The sequence below is a fragment of the Ceratotherium simum genome, chromosome 29, assembly GCF_057802395.1.
Source record: "Ceratotherium simum simum isolate JZ-2026a chromosome 29, ASM5780239v1, whole genome shotgun sequence".
In the NCBI taxonomy this organism is placed as follows: Eukaryota; Metazoa; Chordata; class Mammalia; order Perissodactyla; family Rhinocerotidae; genus Ceratotherium; species Ceratotherium simum.
The window spans coordinates 19,607,715-19,630,968 of NC_141928.1; the positions used below are offsets into that span (position 1 = coordinate 19,607,715).

The window sequence follows — 23,254 nt, forward strand, 5'->3', positions numbered from 1 at the left end:
CACTTCCAAGGTCTGGGTTGGGAGCCTCATTATGGTCCTATGGGCCCAGTTATATTGCTAGGTTAATTTCTTTTGCTGTTTTTTTCCTCTCTCCCTAGCACATGCTATGTCACGTCTATTCCTGTGTCTCCCAGGAACCAACCCAGAGTGCAGAACAAATTAGCCATCAGTGAAAAAATTTACATGAGTCAATGGACAATATGGGATCCCAGGTCCTCCTTCTGTTCTCTCCGTACATTCAGAGGTCACGGTTCTTGCGACTTTGAGGGACACTCAGATGGTCCTAATTACTGCCAGTTGTTGGGCACTTTCTGTGTGCAGGACACTTTACATCTATTATCTAATTTATTTCTCGTGCTAACTCTCCAGCTAGGTATTAATATCCCCACTTTTCAGATGAGAAAATGGAGTCTCAGGGTTAAAGGGAACTTTCTCAAGGTCTCATCGTGAGTGAATCTGGGAGACAAACCTGCCTCATATCCATTCTTCTACACTGCTGTTCCTGCTGCTGGGGGCCCAGAAGCCTCCCTAAACCCTGGGACAGTTGGGGCAGGAGGGCAGCTGGATTCCTATGAAGTGGCTGTCCTGGGTTCCTCTCTCCCGAGGCTCTCAGGAAACAAGGCTGCCCGTTGTTATCAGAGAAGGATTAGTCTGCACCCTTGGGGGCTTGTCACTGTCTGGGCCCTGAGTCATCCATTCACACCTCTCAATGAGTGACATAGATCTTTCCCGGTGTTTATTAACAGCGGGCCACGTCGGCATCTGTTCCCAGCCACCCTGCCTAATGCTCACCCTGCGTGGGGCTCATGTGACTCAGCCAAATGGGCCCCCCCATGATGCTTTTACACTTGAGCAATCGGATAGTGAGGGGATGGCAGCCTCACCAGCCCAGGTGGTGGGGGAGGGTCTGGCTGACGCAGTTTTGAAACCAGTTATCAGAATTACGATGTCAGAGCTGGAGAGATGCTTGGAAACATCTTGGACAGTGTCTGGACTTAAGAGGTGCAGAAACAGAGGCACAGAGAAGCCAAAGGAGAGCCATAATAATCCTCATCTCAGTACCAGACGTGTAGTAGATGCTCAAATATTTGTTGAATGAATGAACACTGAGTAGATTTGCATTGGGTTTTAGAATTTAGAAAACACGTTTCTATGCATCATGTCATTGCATTCTCACAATAATCCCACATGGTTGGGGGCCAGACAGATGCTGTTCCCATTTTACAGATGAGAAGACTGAGGGTCAGAAGAAACTTCATGTAGGAGAAAGAATGTGGGTTCTGGAGTTTGACGTTCCTGGGTTCAAATCCTACTACCCACACTGACCTGTGGGTTTTCCCATGTAAAACAGGAAATAGCCATCCAGCCCGCGGTGTCCATTTGTAAATACAGTTATATTGAAAGACAGCCATGCTCATTCATTGCATTTTGCATATCGTCATTGCATATTGTCTATGGCTGCTGATGCGCTACAAAAGCAGAGTTGAGTAGTTAGGACAGAGACCAGGGCTTGCAAAACCTAAGATATTTACTATGGATTCCGATATAGAAAAGTTTGCCAACCCCTGTTCTGTAGGGTGCTTGAGAGAATGTGTGTGAAATGCCCTCCACACAATGCCTGGGATGTGGTAGGTGCTTAATTAATGTTGGCCTTTTCTCCTCTCAAGTGAAGGCACAGATCACACGGAAAGTGGCTTCCTCGTGGTCCTTTTTCTAAGACTTTGCAGGCCTTGTTAACACCACATGTAACATGCACAGTCTGGAGCTGGAAGGGCTGGCGTGGTGTTAGGAGCATTGGAGTAAAAGCCGGGGACCATGGTGTTCCAGCCTTGGCTCTGTCCTACTGTGTGAGCTTGAGAACTTCCCTCTGAGCCATGAGTAGTGGATTGAGTAGTGTCCCTCCAAAACTCATATCCACGCAGAACCTCAGAATGTGACTGTATTTGCAAATAAGGTCTTTGCAAGTGTAATTAAGATAAAGTCACAATGATTAGGGCGGGCCCTAAATCCAATGGGTGGTGTCCTTATAACAAGAGGAAATGACAGACAGACACAAGGAAGAAGGACATGTGATGATAAAGACAGAGATTGGAGTGATGCAGCTACAAGCCAGGGAATGCCAAGAGTTGCCAAGAGTTGCCAAGAGCCGTGAGGAGCTATGAAGAGGCAAGGAAGGATTTTCCCCTTAGAGCCTACAGAGGAAGAGTGGCCGTGCTGACATCTTGATTTTGGACTTCCAACCTCCAGAACTGTGAGAGAATAAACTGTTGTCTGGAGTCACCCAGTTTGTGGTACTCATGATGCCAGCTCTAGGAAATGGGTACACCATGCCGTTTGGTTCCAGTGTGGATTGAGGCTGTTGTAGCAGGTGCACAACCCAGGAGGTAGCACAGGTTGGTTTACAAAGGTTGCACAGGCTCTGCCCTTCCAGCTCTTCCTCCCCTAAGACACAGAGGCACTGGATACAGATTTCTATCCACTTTACTGTTATGACAGCTCTGACTTGGCCAAGGGCATGGAGCACGTTGGGCAAGCTTAATCATGGTTTGGAGAAAACTCAGGACTTGATGTCAGTTGGACTCACCCACCCTGACCTCAGTGCTTCACACGGGTGTGTGACATATCTCCCCAAGACCCAGTTTCTCCAGCTGCACAATGGGAGTAAAAATGTGTACCTCGTAGGGCTGTGGTGGAAATCACAGGAGATAGCTCAGGGCAGGAATCTAGCACAGATCTCGGCACATGGCAGATGCTCAGGACATCACAGATGATGAAGGGGATGTTGGTGATGATGGTGATTTCTAGCAAAGCTGGCACTCTCACCCAGACCTCCTGATTCCCTGCTGCAGTGCCTGTCACTCCAGCCCACCTTCACCTCCAGTGCTATTCCCTTGTCCCTTTGCCTCCTGCTCTTTGGGCAGCTCTAAGCTCCAACAGACCCCAGACCCTGGATTCAGCACCAGGGATGAGGGATTGAGTCCTGAATTAAGAAAATGTCAGCGTCTGCCTTGAGCACTTTCTCTCACTTGTGCCCAGATTCCTCATTTTCCCAGCCTGACACAATCACTCTAGACCCAGTAACAGCCCCTGTGTCAGATCTTTGTGTTTTAAATAATGTTCCCCTCATGGAACTGATGTGTACGCAGGATCCATCCTTTGAAAAGCTAACAGCTGCCTTATTTGTATAGCCTGAGCTGTCTCTAGGTGCCACGGGAAGGTGACATTTTTTGCTTGCTTTTCTCTTCTCTTTCTTTGTTTCCCTCTGTTGTTCTCTGTCTCTGCTCTTGTTGTCTCTGTGTGTGTTCTTTTCCACTCATGCTGTGTCTTTCTCTTCACTCTCATTCTGTGTCTTTCTGAGTCTGTATCCTCCCCCCATCCCCTTCCCTCTCCCCCTCTTCCTCCCTTCTCTGCCTTCTCGCCTCCTCTCCCTCTCCTCTATACACTACACATTTGTCTGCTCACCTTGATGTTTTCTCCTTGTTGAATCTCTTTGTTTCTTACTCCTGTCTTCCTCCTAATCTAGCTCTTCAATTTTAGCTCTTTTCACACATTTTCTCTGTCTCCCTTTGATTCTCTGTCTATGGCAATCCTCTGGGTGTGTCTCTCTTTCTCTCTATCTCTTTCTCTCTATCTGTCTAACCATCCATCCATGCATGCATCCATCCATCCATATCTATCTACATACCTCTCTGCTATCTATCTATCTATCCATCCATCCATCCATTCATCCATCCATCCATCTTCTTCTGGATGACTGTTTCTGCCTGTCAGTTTCTCTTCTTTCTTTCTAGAAGTTTCTCTACATTTCTCTTTTCTTGCTCTCCAGTTTCTCAGATTATCTCTCGTCTGTTTTTATCTCCTCCTCTCATTTCCCACGTCTTCTCCCTCTAAGGATATTAATATTTTAATAGTCTAATGTCTTCCCAGAATCCTCAACCTTTTCCATGATTCAAAAGTGGCAAGTCTCCCAAGAGCTTCAGTTCGGGAACTGTTCATTCTCTTCCCTCACCCACTCTATACAAGTTAGGAAGGGAGAGGTAGTCTGGCAGCTCTCCTCACCTTGTCTCCTTTGTGCCTACACTACAGCCCTGAGCATGAGGGTTTGGAATGGGAACCCAGAGTTGGGGGTGGGGGGGCAGGAGAGTGTCTTGTTGGAGAGACTCTTGGTAAAACTACTGATTGGTGGAGGCTGCAGCCATGCCTTCTAGTATTTTCTTTGTTTCATTTGAAAACATTTACTTAGCACAAATGCTTACCAGGCCTTGTTCCTGTGGCCAAAGAGGGATGAGTAAATCTCGAGCCCCTCGCTCAAAAAGCTTACGGTCTCTCTGGGAAACCATAAAGCTGATAATTAAGATCAATAAGATAATAGATTTTAAAAATGTACTCAAAGGGAAAAGGAATTAATTCTGGTGGGGAGAAGTGAGGAGCTTTCTCAAAGGAGGTCATAGTAAGCTCTGTGGCGGTAAAGACTTTTTCCACTGTCACTGTTGCATCCCCAGTACCTAGAATAGTGCCTGGTACATAAAAGCACTCAATAAGCAATGCACTGTAGGAAGGAAAGAAGGAAGGGAGGGAGGGAGGAAGAGAGGAAGGAAGGAGGGAGGGAAGGAAGGGGGGAGGGAGGGAGGAAAGGAGGGATGGAAGGAAGGAAGGAAGGAATTTGAATATTTTTGAAGGATTCTTAGGATTTTGTCAGGGAGAAAATATAGAAATGAACATCCCAGACAGAAGTAAGAGCATGATTAAGGATTCAGAGAGGTGAAGGTATATACTGCACTCAGATTCCCTCTTCAGGGCTGACCCACCCATCCCCCAGATGGTGGCTGATGGTTCACAGCTGCATCCTCATTGGTCATTGCCTTCAGCCACAGGCAACTGCCTCACCCAAGGATACCCCCTTCCAGATGGCATCCCTTGGCCAATGACTGGCTGATGTGGTGATGCAGAAGCCTGGAATCCCTTGCTTCCATTCAGGGTACCCTAAAGGGCCATCCCAGCTCCAGAGCTCCCCTCAGGACCAATGAGGTTTCAGATCCACATGGCATCAACCACAGTATGGGTCAGCCTCACCTTTTGCCCAATCCTGCCTTGCTCACTTCCTACAGGTGTATCCCGAGAGGGCTCCTCAATAACCCCGCTGTATGCACCTCTCCATTTAAGAGTCTGTTTTCAGGGAGACTGACCTAAGATTGTGTGTTTAGGGAATGAGAAGAGACCTGTGGCTAGCAGACAGAGAATATGAGTACAGGGTATACGTAGCTGGACAGCTAGGCAGGAACCAGATTATGAAGAGCCTTGAATGCAGAAGAAGCTAATTTAGATTTTCTTGTATAAGAAATGGAGAACAATTGATCAATAGAGTATCTAATTAGAGCTGGGATTTACCAGGTTCATGGTAGTCAGTGTGAAAGATGGGATGAAAGGGAATAAGACTGGAGACAGGGAATAAGCTAGGAGACCCAAACCTGGAGCTCCAGGCCTAAGGAGGGAAAGATTAGGAGAAGGGATGAAGGAGGGTCCAGGACATCACCAATAGTGCTCATTGGTGTCTTGTTGCTACGTGTGCATACACAGGTACCTGCCTTCTTTCACAGTTCTGGATTCCATGAGTCACATATATGGAAGACTATGCTGCCTCTCCTCACTGCCTGTGGTGCCCTTTTAGTATCTCCTGCAAGCATGGGCATCACAGATACTCACAGATACAGTGCTGAGATTCCTTATTTGGGGCCATTTCTCCAGAAAACAACATCCAGAAACTTCTACATGTATCTCTCATCTTATAGAATTTTGGCGGATCCATGGATTATGACATCTTGTCCAGTCTTATCTCTTGGGAACCTCATTTGGAAGGAATCGTGCATTTGCCTAGAATGCCGCGATCTTTCCAAAAGCTGTTGCTACCAGTCTTGATGGTGTGACTTGTATGCAATGGTCTGAAAAAAAGAAGTTCTAGGATCCTAGGGTCAGAAAGTCCTGTTTGGTGTCTTGGCTCTGCTGTTTATAGGCTGTATGATTTGGGGTAAGCCCCACACCTTTCATAATTTCAATTTATATCCATAAAGTTTGAATAATAGGAATGTGCCCATTTTGCAGATTTGCTATGGGGAGCTCCGCAATCTGTGGAAATGTATATAAAGCAAGTTAAGAGTTGTGTAGTAGGGAGAGCTTTCTCTTTGGATGCAGGGGGAGCTTGGCACAAACTTCGGTTCTGCCACAGTACAAGCTGGGTGGCCTGCAGCAAGACAGGTCACCCTTCTGAGCCACAGTTCACTTTTTGGTAAAATGGAAATCTCATACCTACCTTCCAAAATTATGAGGATTAGTGAAGTAAAGGATACAAAGTTCCAAGTATGTTCCTCTTCATCACAACTAGACTTAAACACTGTGTCACATGGTGGTATACCTATTGGGTTTGTTCTTCTTGCCTTTCTTTTCTTCTTACTTTCTTTTTAAATATGTATTTGTATCATTTTCTTACAAATATAATAAATGACGATCTCAAATGTAATGAATTCACATTTAATTTTTTTAATCTAATGATGCCAATGTCTCTGGGTTTTAACCATCCCCTTTCTCTCTAAGGGAAGAAGCAATGCTGTCTACATATTTTGAAACCATCAATGACCTGCTGTCCTCCTTCGGGCCAGTTCGTGACTGTTCTCGGAACAATGGTGGCTGCACTCGAAACTTCAAGTGCGTGTCTGATCGCCAGGTGGACTCCTCAGGATGTGTGGTAAGTGCCCATTGGCTCTGGAACATGGCACTGGCCCAAGTGCCAAGGCTACTTGCTGAAGGCCCCTCCCTGTGAGGGGGAGCTGGTCACAGAGGACAACACTACTGATAGTTCCTGCTTCTGTGGCCTTCGGCACACCTGGCTGCCTTGTTTTCCTCATCTGTTCAGTAGGATAATTAAGCGTACCTTGTGGAATTGTTGGAAAAATGAAATGAGATATTAGAACTTAAGTGCTTTACATACGTGGGTCCTCAGGATGCTTACAGTCCGTTTGGGAGTAGAGTAGGGTATGTCCTATCTTTGTGAACACAGTGGGGGACATGTCATTGAGATGCCCAGAAGAGAAAGTTCCAGCTGAGACCCTCAGGTTTGTAGAAGCTTCCTGGGGAAGTTAGTGTCAGAAGTGGCTTCAACACTCAGGTCAACTTACATTAGGAAAAGAGTGGGAATGACCAAGGCAAAGGCATGGAGCGGGGAAAGTGGCCTTATTTACATGGAGTTTTAGTATCTAATGTGGGATAAGGACATAGGAGAAGATACATGAGTATCCTTGTTGCCTATAGAAGAGGATCCCAAACTGGATGATTGTTTTATAGGAATGACCTAGGGTGCTGGTTTAAAATGCAGTTTCTAGGGTTCTACACCAGAAATTTTGATTCTATAGAGGGGGTTAGATCTCAGGAACCTGAATTTGTAACAGTTTAATGAGTGTATTTATGTGGGGGAGCCGCAAGGTGTGTCTTGGATACTTGGGAATCATTGCCCTTCAAACTAAACTCCTTAGCCTGACATTAAATGCCCTTCTTGGTTTGAACCCTTTCCAACCTCTCATTCACTTTACTTTATTCTGCACTAGAGTCAAATGGAGCTAATTAGATGTAGTTCTCTGAACATAATTGCCTGTTTAATGCCTCAGAGCCTTTGCTCATGCCAGTCTATTTCCTAGAGTGAATTGCTCCTCCAGACCATGTAGCAAACAAGTGGACCTCTTTCCAGATTCATTTCCTTTATGAAGCCCTTCCCCTCACCCCCTTTGGAGAAGTGAATGTGCTCTTCTAAGGATCACTACTGTTTTCTGGACCTACATCTATTATATCACCTGTGATAATTTATAGCACAGAGTGGCTTTTTTCATGTTTATCTCACCCAATAAGCTGAGACAGAACCCAGGGAATCTGTTGATTCAGCTCAGCACTCCCATAATGTCCATCTCAGTAAATAAGGAAGAAAGAAAGAAGGTCAGGAAGGGAGGGATGGGGCCAAGGATGGGAATCCCTGCTCTGGACTAGGATATCTGGAAGAGACCAAGAGAAATAGAATACATGGTCAGCTCTTAATGCACCTACACAACAGCTGGGAAATAGACAATGGCCAGGAGACCAATACAAAGAAGAAGCTTTTAGAGAATGAGATGATACAATGAAACTGTATTTTAGACTCAAAGATCAACAGATCTTCAGAGGTGAATGAACAATTGAAGATTTTATTGGTTAGAGTTCTTGGGATTATAAGTGGCAGAAGCTTAGTTCAAACTAGTTAGGACAAAAGAGGAAATATATTGGCTTAAATGAAGTCTAGGTACAATAGGATCGAGAGGCTCAAATAATGTCATTGGGATCCCTTTCTTTCTCTTAGCTCTGTGTTCCTTAGCACCATGCCATTCTCAGGCCAGCCACATCCTCTCCACTCAGTGAGTCCTGCAGGACAAGAACATCTCTTTCCTAGTCCCGCCAACAAAAGTCACGGGATTCCATCTCCTTGGGCCATCTTGGTTCTCATGCCCATCCCTGTACCAATCACTGTGGTCAGGGAGAAGGACTGGGCTCATCCCAGAACCAGTCATACCTGGGGCTTGGGCCAAGTGGCAGCTGCACCTAAAATATGTGGTAGTGAATTGGGGGCAGGCATAGACTCTTGGGCTGGGTAGTGGATACTAGGTCAGTGTGCATCAGCAGCTGTCTACTTCAGAGCATTGCAACCCAACGTTTCATTTTGCATATTGGAAAAGTGAGGCCAGGTGACAGAGAGGTGGCATCTTAGAGCTTGTCAGTGGACAAACAACTGAAGAGGATGACCCAAATCATCTGTGTTGTCTCCAAAACAGGAGGCTGACATTTCTGAAAGGATTAAGTTATCTGCCTCTTTCTCCTTTCCCCATCAGTTCTCTTTCCTGAACTAATTAAGCTCCTTCTCCTAGAGGATAGATGTCCCAGAAGAATGAAACCTCAGAATGCAGAGAGGTGTGTGTGTGTGTGTGTGTGTGTGTGTGTGTGTGTGTGTGTGTGTGTGTCTTTCCTTCTCATTAATGTAGTCTGGAAAAACAAGAGAGAAAGAACATTCATTCCCTGGAGGTTAGGAGAAAATTCAACAGTCTGATGAGGTTGTCAAAGACCTTCCTCTCTAGATTAAAGATCTAATGTTAAAGCTGCAACTTCAGGGCTCAATGGATGTAAGGCAAGCTCTTCTCCGTGCTTTCAGAATAGACAGGGAGGGCCAGCCCCGTGGCTTAGCGGTTAAGTGCGTGCGCTCCGCTGCTGGCGGCCTGGGTTCGGATCCCGGGCGCGCACCAACACACCGCTTCTCCGGCCATGCTGAGGCCGCGTCCCACATACAGCAACTAGAAGGATGTGCAGCTATGACCATACAACTGTCTACTGGGGCTTTGGGGGGAAAAGTAAATAAATAAAATTATAAAAAAAAGAATAGACAGGGAAATACACACTTTTACAGTGGATTTTAAAATCTCTCTCATTTCTCTGTAGACTCTCTGTCATGCCTGCAAAGAGAAACTTTTTCTTACACCCCTTATTCTAAAAAATTCAGCCTGGCAAAAAAAAATAACAATACCTTATATTTTTAGAACATTTTAGAGTTCTCAAAGCACGTCTACATCCAATAATTCATCCTCACAGTAATCTTGGACAGCAGGCTCCCTTCCTATGTGGAAACAAAGCTTAGGAAGCAGAGTGAGTTTCCATGGTCCCACCACCAGGTGGCAGGATGGAGGCCCAAGACAACATTCTCAGTATTATTCCTGTGCCAGGGCCACCTTGGGTTTCTTTCCTGTGTAGCTGAAAAGAAATGGCAGCAAAGAACCTTGGAAAGTAGGCTGGTCTGAGAAATTGGGCTTAAGCCCTGACTTGGTCATCGGTGAGCTTTAGAATCTATGTTGACCTTGTTAGCCTCAGTTTCTTGATATTTCAACAGGGAGCAACAGCTCTTGAACTCATAGGTTTTCTGAAAAATCAAAGAATGTAACTGGGAATTAATTTGGGATTTGCAAAGTGCCATTTATGTGTAAGATGATGAGCCCACCATTACTGATGTTTTCATGTACCAGATATGATATTTGGGGCCACACACCTTCAGGACCACAGTGTACCTAATTTTTTTTAATGTTTCTGTAACTGAATTTCATTTCTGTTCTACTCCATCCATTGAATTCTAGTAAGTTTAGCTTTTCTGCCTCCTACCTCTAACATCTAAGTTCAAGGGGGTTGATGTATTTCTTAGGCAGGAGGTAAGGGGATGTTTGGTGCTGGACCACCACCTCTCAATTCTGGTAGCTGCTGTCTCATCTGGCCCTTGTCCATCACTCTGTTTTCTTTCTGGTAATGTGCCAGGACCTCTCTGTTCCCACCTGATTTACAGGTATGTGGTCCATCTTGGCATCTGTCTTGCACTATTCATCATTACCACAGTGTCATTTGAGGCTAGCTGGCTCTAACCATCACGTAGCTTTCCCACCCTACTGAGGGCATGAGGAATGTCCAGCAGCTCTTTTATACCACTGTGAGGCCATGAGGATCTGAGGGGCGCTGGATGAAGCCTTCTTGATCTAGACACACCATGAAGGCTTTTGCTTTCAGGCCAGGGAAGAGACTTGGCCATGCTTGCCACCCACCAGACACTATCTGGAAAGTGAGGCTAGACCCTCTTTGCCTTCAGATCCCTCAAGTGCACCTGATTTTCTGTAGCCCCTCATCCTCTTCAACCACCCCATGCAATTAGCCTGGTGGGAATAGAGCACAGGGTCTCTTTTAAGGACATTCCTTAGCATTAGCAAGCCCATCTTGTTAGATTTCCAACATTCCTCTTTTCCCAAGTTCAAATGATCTTTACTTGCTTGTGGGTTGGAGGGAAGCTAATTCTCTAACAGACCACAGATTCTTCCATTGTTTATTATTATTATTATTGTTAGTATTATTTTACTTTCTCCCTAGAGCTCAACTTCTAAAACTCGAAGTAAAAAATTTGACTTCATTTTGCTTTTTTTTCTGGTTTTGCTATGGTAATCTTCCCCTGGGATAATATGGTCCTCAGTTGCCTATATTGCAGAGGGTCATAACAGAATAATCCCTTCCCACCCCCCCAGGATGTCCACATTCTAATGCCTGGAGCCTGTGAATATGTTAATTAACATGACACAGGAAGAATTAAATTCACTTATGGAATTAAGGTTGCTAATAAACTGACTTTTAAACAGGGAGATTATCCTGAATTATCAGAGTCAGCCCAATGTAATCAGAGTCCTTAAACATGGAAAAGGGAGGCAGCAGAGGAATTCAGACTGTGGCAACATTGCTAGCTTTGCCAGTGGAGGAAGGGGGTTGCAAGCTAAGGAAAGTCTCTAGAAGTTGGAAAAGGCAGGGGAATGGGATCCCCCCCCCGCCCCCCCCCCCCCCCCCCCGAGCCTCCAGAAAGGAATGCAGTCCTGTGGGCACCTTGAATGTAGCCCAGTGGGACCTTTGTTGGACTTCTAACCTGTAGATTTGTAAGATAATAAATTCGTGTTGTCTTAAACCACCTGGTTCCTGGTCATTTGTTACAACAGCAATAGAAAACTAATGCAGGGTGAACAATAATATGGGTAGGGAGGGTGATGCAGGAGATACTATAGAAGGAATTTTCCTGTTATTTTGGTTTTTAATTATTTCCAGGGAAACCCTCACCTCCTAAGCAGGGCTGGAGGAAGTCACAATGAATGAAGCATCAGACAAGGGAAGGAGCCTTGGGTTCCCCTTCAATGTGCTAAAGAGTAAAATAATTGTTATCTATTAGAAATGGTATAAATCTGACTAACGTAATTCTGTCAGCAGGGCGCAGTTTGAAAAGTAAGCTATGGCTATGTTTATTCTGTGTGGCAGCATAAACGTTGCAAAATTTTAATCAAGATAGAGGACAAAACCGAAGAACACTGTAAGCACTTAATCATATCATTGTGTGGAGGACACTCCCACCATCTCTGAGGAACTGCTGCCCCTTGAAGCATTTCACTCCTGCTGATCCTCTGTGTTATCCTGCATTTCCCAGCATTGGAAAGATGGAATTCCTTTGATAGATTCAACCGCAGACAGTCTGTGATCAAAATCCATCCTTCTCAGCTCCTTTTGAAATGTCAATTCACAGTTCATCTTTATCTTTGCAATGATCTAGTACTGCATAACAAACTGCCCCACAACTCAGGGGCTTAGAACAACTATTTTGTTTTGCTCATAATTTTATGGGTCAGGAATATGGGAAGAGCTCAGCTGAGTGATTTATCTCTGATCCACAACAGGTAGGGTATCAGGGCCTGGAGGATTCGCTTTCAAGAGGACCCCGTCACTTACCTGTCTGGTGCTGGGGTTGGAATAGCGGGCAGTTGATCCTGGCTGGGGCCAGCATCATGTTGGACCTCAGCTGGGGCCATCAACTAGAGCGCTTGACCATGGCCTCTCCATTTGTCTTGGGCTTTTCAGGCCGTGGAGGCTGTATTTGAAAAGGGAATATCCCAAGATCAAGTGTTCCAAGAGCGTAGGCAGGAGCCACAAGGTTTCTTAGCTTCTAGCCTCAGAAGTCCCAGACATCATTTCTACCACATTCTATGTGTCAAGCAGGTCATTAAGATCAGCGCAGATTCAAAGGGAGGGAACTGGACTTCACCTGTCTATGAGAGGAGTAGCAAAGAATGTGTGGCCATCTAAATCTACCCATTTACCGATGCATGGACTCGCAGGGCTACCAGGGCAGGAAGGGATCCTGGAGATCTTCTAACCAGGCCAGCACCTCTCCCATTATACAGACAGAAAAAAAAAGGCCTGGAAATATGCAGGAATCACTCAAGTTCATGTAAGGGAAGCAGTGATAGAATCAAGATTTGATCCCAGACTTCTTCCTCCCAGTTGCATCTTCCTACAGCCTTACAGCATCAGCTCTGCCATTGTGGCAGTCCAAATATTTATTTAGCAACATTCCTGTATCCACACTGTGAAGGGAACAGGGGATACAAAACAAGAGCCCCACCTTGTGTTATAAGACAAGATGGGCTTCAGCAGGGCTTCAGTGTGACCTTGAACAAGAAGCTTGTATCTCTGCACAAGAATATCTAACAGGGCTCAGCCAGCCCCAGTGGCCTAGTGGTTAAAGTTCAGCACACTCTGCTTCAGCGGCCCAGGTTCGGTTCCCTGGCACGGACCCACTACCACTTGTCTGTCACAAGCCATGCTGTGGTGGCAGCTCATGTACAAAAAGAGGAAGATTGGCAGCGGATGTTAGCTCAAGGGGAATCTTCCTCAGCACACACACACAAAAAAAAACAATATCTAACAGGGCTGATGTGAATACTGGAGAGAAGGGAAGTGGTGCTAGGAGAGACCTAACACTCATGAACTACCCACTGTGTGCCCGTTCGCTTATGTTCATGGCACTTTATGCTTATAACTATCCCCCTAGATGGGTATTATTATATCCATTTAAAAAAAGAGGAAAGCTCTTAATAGAAGAGCAGCCATCCACACAGTGACTGTGTGCCAGGCATGATTTTGAGTGCTTTGCTTATTTTAACCGATTTAATTCTCACAGTCATCCACTGGGCTAGGTTGTATGATGATCTCCACTTTACACTTGAGAAAAATGGAACTGTCTGGTGGGAAATGGGAGTATGTGGAGAAGCATAGACAGAGGAGGGTGGGAAGTAAGGAAGTAGGAAGTTGGGACTGAGGGATCTGCATGCTAGCTGGATCTTAGGGAGTGATGGTATCTTTCAGGAGGTGTGTCTAGTGTCCATTCCCAGCCCTGCCTCTGAATTCCAGACCGATCCCAAACCAATCGTACTCTGCTCCACCCCCTACAAATCTCAAGCCACATTTCCACCTCTTCTTCTCTCTTTCTTTTTTCACTTTGACCTAAAAAGCCATCTGGCCTCCCAGATCTCAGGAAGGACCATAGGACCCCTGATTGCCCTGAGATGCTGAGAGGCAACAAAAACAGGCTGCCTTTTTAAAAGTCAAGACGAATACAGATAGGCATTTTCATTTATCACAGGTCAGGCACCTCTGGCACCACTCAGAAGGAGGCAAAAATGGAATCTGGTTCAGTTAGAGAGAGAGGCTGCTTCTCTCCATTCCTCATCCTTTCCCCCTTTAATGACTCAATGGGACTATAATTAAAGGAAACAACACTCAAGAAGGGCAGGGAAAACATGCAAGGAGAATCAGCAGAATGAGAAATCACTGTGGAGCACAGCCCAGGCGCTGCTGACCAGGGGAAGCCCGACTCCATCTGCCTGGCGACCTAGTGGCCTGCCTCCCTGGACGGGTGGAGCGGGGCTGAGCCTCTGTGGGGTCTGGCCCCTGGGGAGTGGTTCTTCCTCCCCGGAAGTGGACTCTTGAGGCTTAGTCCAGCCCTCCAGATCAGCAACAGGGGGTGTGATGAATTCACAGTACAACCAGGACAGGATGTGCCAGAGTCCAAAATAAGAGGCATGGTGCTTGCCACATTGTTCTTAAAAATCTTTAGAAATAAGCAAAGCCAGGAGGCAAAGCATCTTTATGGAAACTCTTTCAGAGACTCCTGGGCTGGGAAACAGTATTTAAAGGGTGGAGCGTCTCCTCTACAGTGTCCTCATCAAAGTGCCCTCTGATCACACAGGTCCATAGACAGAGAATTCTCTATGTGTACCTTCATCAGTATTGCTATTGATAGCATTAGTTGATTCTATTGACAAACAAATTAATGCTACCAATAATATCAAGACAATAATAGTATCGCTGAGATACGTACAGAGAGTTTTTGAATGCTGATTATGTGCCAGACCCTGGAATAAATGCTTGAAATGCAGCATCACATTAAATCCTCACAGCTACCTTATAAGACAGGCACTGTTATCACTCCTGTTTTGTTCATAAGGAAACAGACTCAGAAAGCGTGAGGAACTCGCCCAAGTCCAACCAGCCAGGTAAAGGCAGAGCAGAAATTCAAAGCCATCTGTTTAACTCCAAAGCCTATTCTCTTAACTCATCAGATGGCAACTTCTAGAGGCTGAGGATAGTTCCCAGGGATAAAGCGAATGTCCTCAAAGTCACGGAGCGTAGAGGGAGGGGCACCCTCCTTCTCTCCATCCTTCTTCAATGTCCAGGGTTCCTTCCTCCCCTTCTGCATCCAAGAGGTCTGGAGGAAGATAAAAGAGAATGAGTATTGAACAGGGCTGGGAGTGATCAGAAAAGAAGGAAATTAGAACTGTGCTTATTGACACAATGCCTGCCCATGAGGCTCAAATTTGGGGGCCGAAAAGGAAGGCGATGCCCATCATTTGCAAGCTGTGCATTTGCATCTTCCCTTGGTGAACTTCGAGTAGAGCCTTCCTCCCTCTAGGTGGGGGGTGGTGAGGTATGCGGTTTCCGAGATTATAATGTGTGGCATTCTCATAAAACCTGTGCACCCTTTTACGACATTACATATTTTATTCTTCCCGTGACATTTGAAGGCTTCTCTGTTTTTTCCCTTCATTTTATTTCTTTGGGACCAAGATTTGCTGGGTCTGATGGTATTTCTGGTAAGCTGATTTTATCGCGTGGAAGTCATTATCTGTTCAAATCAGGAAGCAGTCTCCGCCCTTCCAAAGTGATGGGTTTTACCCTTTGATACCTAGAAGAATGGCATGGGGGACAGGATCCCCAAATTGGAGGCGGGAATGGGGAGCTGCAGTCCTGATTCTGCCACCTGTTGGCTGCAAGCACGGAATAAATCACGTCAGGGAAGGCGATGGCCATCTGTGTAGACTGCACAATGGAACCTGGAGAGGGAGCTTGGGACCAGCCTGGGGAGAGGCCAACGAATTGCTAAGGTTCATTTTAATTGCTAAAATGTATGACCTCATGATATATGTTCTCAGAGGGCAGAGGTTCTAAGATTGGAAGGACCTGAGGGTGTAAAAAGCAGCATGGGTGGAGGGTGGGGCTTAACTCCTTGGTTGGTAGGAAAGGAAATAGACAGGAGGAAAAATCTCCATCCCTTCGCCTCCCTTTTGTAAGCATCTCTGGAGTGATTGTTGACATTTTAATTGTGTGTTTCATGCAGCTGCCTCAAACACCATTTCGGCTTTGGAAAGGTGCCCCTATGAGAGAATGCATTTTCTCCCACCATCACCCCCACCTTCAGGAGGTCAGTGTAGTGCTTAAGAGCACAGTTTCTTCCATGAGAGAAACCTGGGCCAAAAAAACTCGCTCTGTCACTCACTAGCCATGTGACCTTGGGACAGATCTCTTAAGGCTTCTGAGTCTCAGGCTCCTGTTGAGTAAAATTGGGATAATAATACCTCACAAAGCTGCCATGAGGACGCACTGAGATAATGCATACACAAAGGGCCAGCAACTGGCCCCAAGCAGGCACAGAACATGGTCGCTATTATGATGATGATGTTTCATGCAGGGATGATGATGATGATGGAGGTGATGATGATGAGAGCTAAAATTGTCTGAGTGCTTGCTATGTTCCGAAGCCTCTGAGATGCGTCTCATTATTATCCTTTTTCTTACAGATGGGAAAACTGAGGCAAAGAGCACTTAAGTAACTCACTCAGTTTCACACAGCTCCTAAGTTCTAGAGCAGAGAATGTATGTCCAGCAGCCTAATGTCAGAATCCTCATCCTTAACCAGGACAAATTCTTCATAAACATCATTTGTACTGGTTGCCTGATATTCCATGGAGGGGAATATACCACCACTGACTTTGTCTTATTGGTGGACATTTTGAGTTTTTCCAACTTTAGTCTGTGATAAACAACATTGCTCTGAGCATCTTTGGGCAGAAGGTTCCTTCTGTGCTTTGAGTTATTTCTTTAGAATAGACTCCCAGGACTCTATAAGGACAGTTTTCAGATTGCATTAGTGTACCATGGTTTGGGTGAAGGCGTGGGATGGATTAAAATAAAAAGAACCAACACTGCTTCTGGTTTTTTGCATTATCCTTGTTTTCTTTCAGAATACAGTTCAAGGGCAGGCTGGGTTGTTTGGCCTACAGGGCCAAGGACTCCTTGAGCAAAGGAGTCATGAAATAAAAGTAGTACTTTCGGGAGTAGAGCCTGGTGAAGTGTGCGAGATGCAAATGGGAGATAGTCCAAACGCGGAGGAACAGTGCAGGAAAGGGCAAATGAGGCAGTGGGGCTGTCATCCTCTTGAGGACGTGAGGGGGTCAGAGGCAGTGAGTGCAAAGTTCTTAGTGGCTGTGCTGAGTGCCTTTGAAGACAGACTCCATAGCTGTTGGGATGCTCATCAATTAGACACCTTTTTCTTAGCTATGAAATGAAAATCTGGAATAGCTGTGTTCGTCTTAATTATAGTAAGAGAATTTTTAAGGTATTTTCCCCATCCAGTTTTTAATCTTTTTTCTTATTTTTTTTAAGTAGCTGATGCTCATTGTAAAATAAAATAAATTCAAACACTGCTGAAATGCATAAAGCAAAAAAAGGTTCTCTTTCTGTATCACTCATTGACTTTAGAGACAACTGTACCACACTTTGGTCTAGAGATATATGTCTTTCTATACATATTTTCTCTATGCATATGCAAATATAAATTAAGAATTTATATATGTAAGTTTAAAAATGGAATCACAAAAAGCACAGAGTTGTGTTTCTTTGGGACAGCTTTCTATGTCAGAACTGCATGTCTTTATACATGCTTTTCAAAGAGCATTTTCCTTTTTTTCTTTTTAAGACAACTGATTCCTTAACTTGATCTTAACCATATGTTAACCTTTTTCTTTATGTCAAAAGTAAAGATGAGAAAATTGAGACCAAAAAACACAAGAGCTCTGCTTGACTTGAACCCTGGTGTCCTAAATTACAGCCTAGGACTCTCTCTTGCACACAGCATAGCATCCTTCTTTTGTCTTCTATCATGGGTCTTCGGGATAAGTGGATGAGAAATGATGTCATCATCATTACTATTATTAATTTGAAAAGTTATCCTTTTCCCTATATTCTCTAGCTTCTCATGGAACCCTGCCTTAATAAGTCTTCACCCACCAGCCCAGATATTCTTGGGGACCATGGAAGTTGTCCAGGGGTGGCAGACGGTTAGTTTGGAGCACAGGAAAAAGAATAATAGGACTCCTGCCCTCAGCCACAATCTTGAAACCTTTTAGCCTTGAGGTAGCAAACAGTGAGAAGGTTTCATAAAACACTTGCTAGCCTTTCTCCTCACTGAGAAGATAATACCTGGAGAGAGTCATATATATTCCTAGGAAGGAGGGCTAGTTAATCAGAATTCTGGGCCAGTGGAAAGAGCAGACTTGGCTATGATACAGAGTTGGGTTCCAATCCCATCCCTGTCACTGGGAAGCTGTGTAACTTTGGGAAAATTGCTGAATGTATCTGATCCTCTGTTATCTTGTCCATAAACTGGGAATGAACCCTACACCTTATAATGCTGTTGGCTGAGTCCGGTGTGAATAGCCGGGTACCAGCTGGACTCAGGTCCATAACCTCCCTTCCCAGGGCCAGTTCCTACTGGGTAGAAAGGAGCTGGTGAGCTAAGAAGCAAGGTCCAATGTGTGTTTTCTTTTCAACACCACCAACCAATTCTCAGCAAACAGTGACCGTGTGTCCTACAAGCCAACTCAATTCTGACACTATCCACTTGGAGGTAGTGTAAGATGCACAGGTTAAGCGCTCAGTCATACAAGACTGCACCTACCCCGCCAAGTTCAGCTGCCAATCACAAGTCCAAGTCACCAGTGCTTCTGACCAACCAGCTATAGATCAGAGGTTCCCATGACTCCCTCCTTGGGTTCCATTAATTTGCTAGAGTGGCTCACAGAACTCAGAGAAACATTTACTTCTGTTCACCAGTTTACTATAAAGGATATTATAGGATATAGATGAACAGCCAGATAAAGAGGTACAGAGGTGGAGGTCTAGAGGAAGGAGCACGGAGCTTCCATGCCCTCTCCACACCTCCGCGAGTTCACCAACCTGGAAGCTCTCCAAACCCCATCCTTTGGGGTTTTTATGGAGGCTTCGTTACATAGGCGTGGTTGATTAAATCATTGGCCCTTAGTGATTGATTCAACTTCCAGCCCCTCTCCTCTTCCCAGAGATCAAGTGATGGGACTAAAATTCCCAACCCTCTAATCACATGGTTCCCCTGGCAACCTGCCCCCCTCTTTAGGTGCTTTGCAAAAGTCACCTCATTAACATAAACTCAGGTCTGGTTGAAAGGGGTTTGTTATAAACATCAAGACATCTCATTTGCTCTTATCACTTAGGAAATTCCAAGGGTTTTAGAAGCTCTGTCTGGAAATGAGGATGAAGACAAAATATCTGTTCCATATTATAAATCACAATATCACACATGGGATCCTTTTCTGGCTTTCATTGATCTTTAAGAATTTTTCTCACTGTCATTGAAGGGAAAGGTGATTTTAGAAGCCAATGTCAGGGGGATGATATAGACGTAGGTAATAAAATGCCCTTGTTTCTCAACATGTCTCTTCTTATTGTGCATCCTTAGCTAAGCCTCTTATCCTTTCGACAAATTCAGAGAGTTAAATTTGATTCTCTCTGGGGCTCCTTCCCTCCCCCTAATAGTCCATAAATCAAAGCTATACTTGGGTCTGTAGCAGAAAGACCCTAAAGATCAGCTTATATGACAGCCAGTGGGATTTGGGTCATCCCTCCTCCGAACTTCCCTGGAGAGCTGTTTTTTCGTGCATAGTAAACCTTAGAGAGAAGACAGGGTTCTCCATAAGGCGGAATTTCAGGCAGGAGCATTGTAACCAACCTCCATGATTTTGTTGTTGCCTCATTTAGATAATGATGCATTTCAACTAAAAACTTGTTTTAATTATAAAATTATTATATGCACATGTAAGAATGTTTAGACTACAGAAAGAGAAGAATGAAGAAAAAAATATCACCCATAGTTATACCGCCTCCAATAACCACCATTAACATTTTGATATCTCCTTTTAGTAGTTTTTATACATGATATAGATTTAGCAATTTTATTGTGAAATATAATGTACATATAGAAAAAGGTATAAAACATTGCATACAGTTTAATCAATATCAATTAAGCAATATCCATCTAACCATTGCCCAAGTCAGGAATTTGAATATTGCCTGCATTCTGGAAGCCCTCCCCCAACACACCCACTGTGCCTCCATTTCCCATTTTATACCCTTCTTCCCCTGTAGAAGCAGTCATGGCTCTGACTGTTAAGCTAATCATGTCTCTTATCTTTTCTTTATAGTTTCCCCACCTCTGTATACATAGAACAATTTTATTTTATTTTTTTGATTGATGGTGGTGGGTTCTACAGTATTTAGAATGTGTCATTAAGCTAGGTAAAATTATCTTTTCCTTTGGTTGAAGTAAAAGTTGGTTTTTAGCTCATCCACAGTTTGATTCAAATTTTAGCTGCATTCAGAATGCAACCCCTAAGTACTTACTATTTGTTAGACACTCTGCTAGCCCTCAAAGCTATGGCGATGCACTGTAACTTTGTCCTGTGTCCTGGCTAGTTTAGGAGAGCAGAATTTGCCACCTCACAATGTATGTCTTCGGCTTGATTATTTTTAAGAACAAAAGACTCAGGAAGAAACTTCGACCTTCCCTCTAACTGCTTAAAAGAATTTAAGATGGAAGGCCTGTTCTAGGAAAGAGCTAATACCATAGATAACTATAGTATAACATGAACTAGGTGTGGTAGACAGGGAGCAACCTAGCAAGGCGCATTTGATCAAAATCCTCCCCATGTCCCATTGTCTTTGCATGACATGGCAGACATTTGTTCATCAAACATTTGCTTTTCCATCTTCATGTGACTTGCCTTCCTCCACTTTGAAGTCCCAAACTACTGCCCCCAACATCCTTCTTTGTCTTTAGCTGAAGATGGTATTGAAGGTGGTGGCTTCGGCCACTATGGCGAGATAGTTTTCCCGGGTTTCTCCCATATATACATGTTGTTAAATTTGTTTGATTTTTCTCCTGTTATTCTGTCTCATGCCAATTTAATTCTTAGACCTAAGAATTTAATTCCAGAAGGGTAGAGGAGTATTTCTTCCTCCCCTACACTAGCAAAAGCTCACAGTCTATTTACATAGCTAGAAAATGACACTTCGATCCTACCACCATGAATCACATGTGGATGCCCCACTTTCCGCACATACAGGATAAACTTACTCCTCTCCTAATGATTCCCTCTGGTGTAGACTCTGGTCTGGGCTGCTCTTTCCGTCCTTTGAATTTTTGGTGCCAATGTGAGTGTATTATTTTTTTTTTTCCTGCTGGTACAAAACCTTATGGGCTTTTTCTAAGGCATATTTTAAAATGTTACATCCTAAGTTCATCCTGGGTGAGAGGAAAACCTTTTAGGCAGGGGTGGGAGTAGAGAGAGAAATAACAAATGTCTCTTGAGCCCCTTTTAAGTGTAACTTTGGATCTTGGAATCCTCACAGCACCCCAACCAAATGATATCGCCATCCCCATTCTGCGAGTGTGAAGGGAAGTGGTGTGCCCAAGTGTCATTCACATTGGGATTGGCAGCATCGGGATCAGAACCCAAGTCTGAAGGACTCCAGTAACTTGATGGCAAGGTTGAGAGCGCTGGTCTGGGGCCAGGTTCCCTGGAGCACAGATTACTGTTGCATTTGTTCATGACATTGGGAAATGATGTATCAATGTTCTCATATACGTAATAGCATCTCAACACCAGATTGCTTTGAGAGTTAAGTAGGATGGTGTGCACTTAGCCCAGGGTCTGCCTGACATTTAGTACTCAGTGAATAGCAGCTAGAGGACAGTCAGACTGGCTGTGGGGAAAGCCTTGAAAATAAAGACTTGCACCCTGCCCTGGGGCTGCATGGTTTGTGCCCAACTGTGGTGGCAGAGATGTGAGTGTCAGAGCTGGTGCTTGTGAATTTCCCTCTGCCCACCTCCATTCCCAAAACACTGGACTTGGGGACCCTCAAGATCCAACATATATGACATATGTCTCCATTCAGGGGTGGATTTTTTTTTTCTTTTTCTTCTTTCTCTTAAATTGCTCTCTGCGACAAAAAATAAAATATGCAAACCACCCAAAATTACACTCAACATACGCTGAATAAATATATACCCACAGAAGCATATGTTCAATGGCTGCTGCTCCATGCTTTTCAACGCCAACTAGCTTATAAAGTCATTTCTCATGCAGAGGCTGGGTGATCAATGAGAAGGTGCAGCATGAGGACGCAGCTTCAAGCTGCAAATTGAGTTTTTAGTTACAAGGGATGGGGAGGGGAAACCAGCAGTGAAACCCAGCAGGCTCTGAAAAGTCCACCTCTCGAGCCTGTCCTGATCAAGCCCTGCCTCTGGCTCCTGGATGGCCAGCTCCTGACTAGGCACAGCAGTAGATGAGAGCGAGTTCTTTGGAATCAAGCTGTGTAGGTTCAAATCCTGGTTCTGCCTCTAACTATGTAATATTGGGACAGGCTGCCTTAAAGCACTCTGTCTTAGTCTCCTAGTATCAAAAGGGGGTAAAATAATAGTACCCACCTTACATCCTTTTTGTATGAAGAAGCACAGCTGGAAAGTTAAGGAAACAGACTCTGACTGTGCCACTTACTGGCTGTGTGACCCTGGGCAAGTTAATGATCCTCTCTGTGCCTCAGATTACCCACTGTTGAGTGGAGATGATCATAGTACCTGCCACCTAAGGTCGCTGTGGGGAAGGGATAAGTTAATGCACGTCCAGTGCTTAGAATGGGACCCTGCTTCCTAGTAAGTGCTCAGATAATGTCAGGAAGCCATGTTCCCCGAGCACATCCTCGCACACAGGTCTGTAGCATGCATACCTTGTCCAAATGCCCTTGGCTCTGTGCCACTCACAGAGGGAAGAGGACATGAGGCTTCTGGAAACTAAAAGAAATCCAAGCATCTATAATGTTGACCTGAAGCAAGGCATCTCCCCTCTCCAAGCCTCAGTTTCCCATCAGTAAATGGTGAAAATAATAGTGCCTCCTTTTCTGAGGAGTTGGGATGATCAAATAAAATAACATGGCCTGGCAATGTGTCTGGCCTGTGGCGAGTGCACAATCGATGTCTGTTTCCCTCCCAACACCCTGAAACCACAAAGTTCCTGAGCCCAGGTGGAAGGTGCTTAGAGCCCCATCTTGGCAGCAGGTGGCTTCTTCACTGAGTCTCGCCATCAGCCCAGAGGGCACAACGTTGGAATGCTGCAGATCTGAGCTGAGCCTCAGCTCCACCCCA

The 23,254-nt window shown here is 44.8% G+C and overlaps 1 protein-coding gene across 6 annotated transcripts in view; it reads left to right on the forward strand.

Annotated features, from left to right (window-relative positions):
- The window catches only part of ASTN2 (astrotactin 2), an 841,205-nt gene that overhangs the window by 487,285 nt on the left and 330,666 nt on the right, over nt 1-23,254 (forward strand). For all 6 annotated transcript variants that reach the window (XM_087419200.1, XM_087419201.1, XM_087419203.1 and 3 more), the window contains one exon: nt 6,589-6,739. In XM_087419200.1, the coding sequence (XP_087275326.1) occupies nt 6,589-6,739 (151 nt within the window). The remainder of the gene's footprint in view (nt 1-6,588; nt 6,740-23,254) is intronic.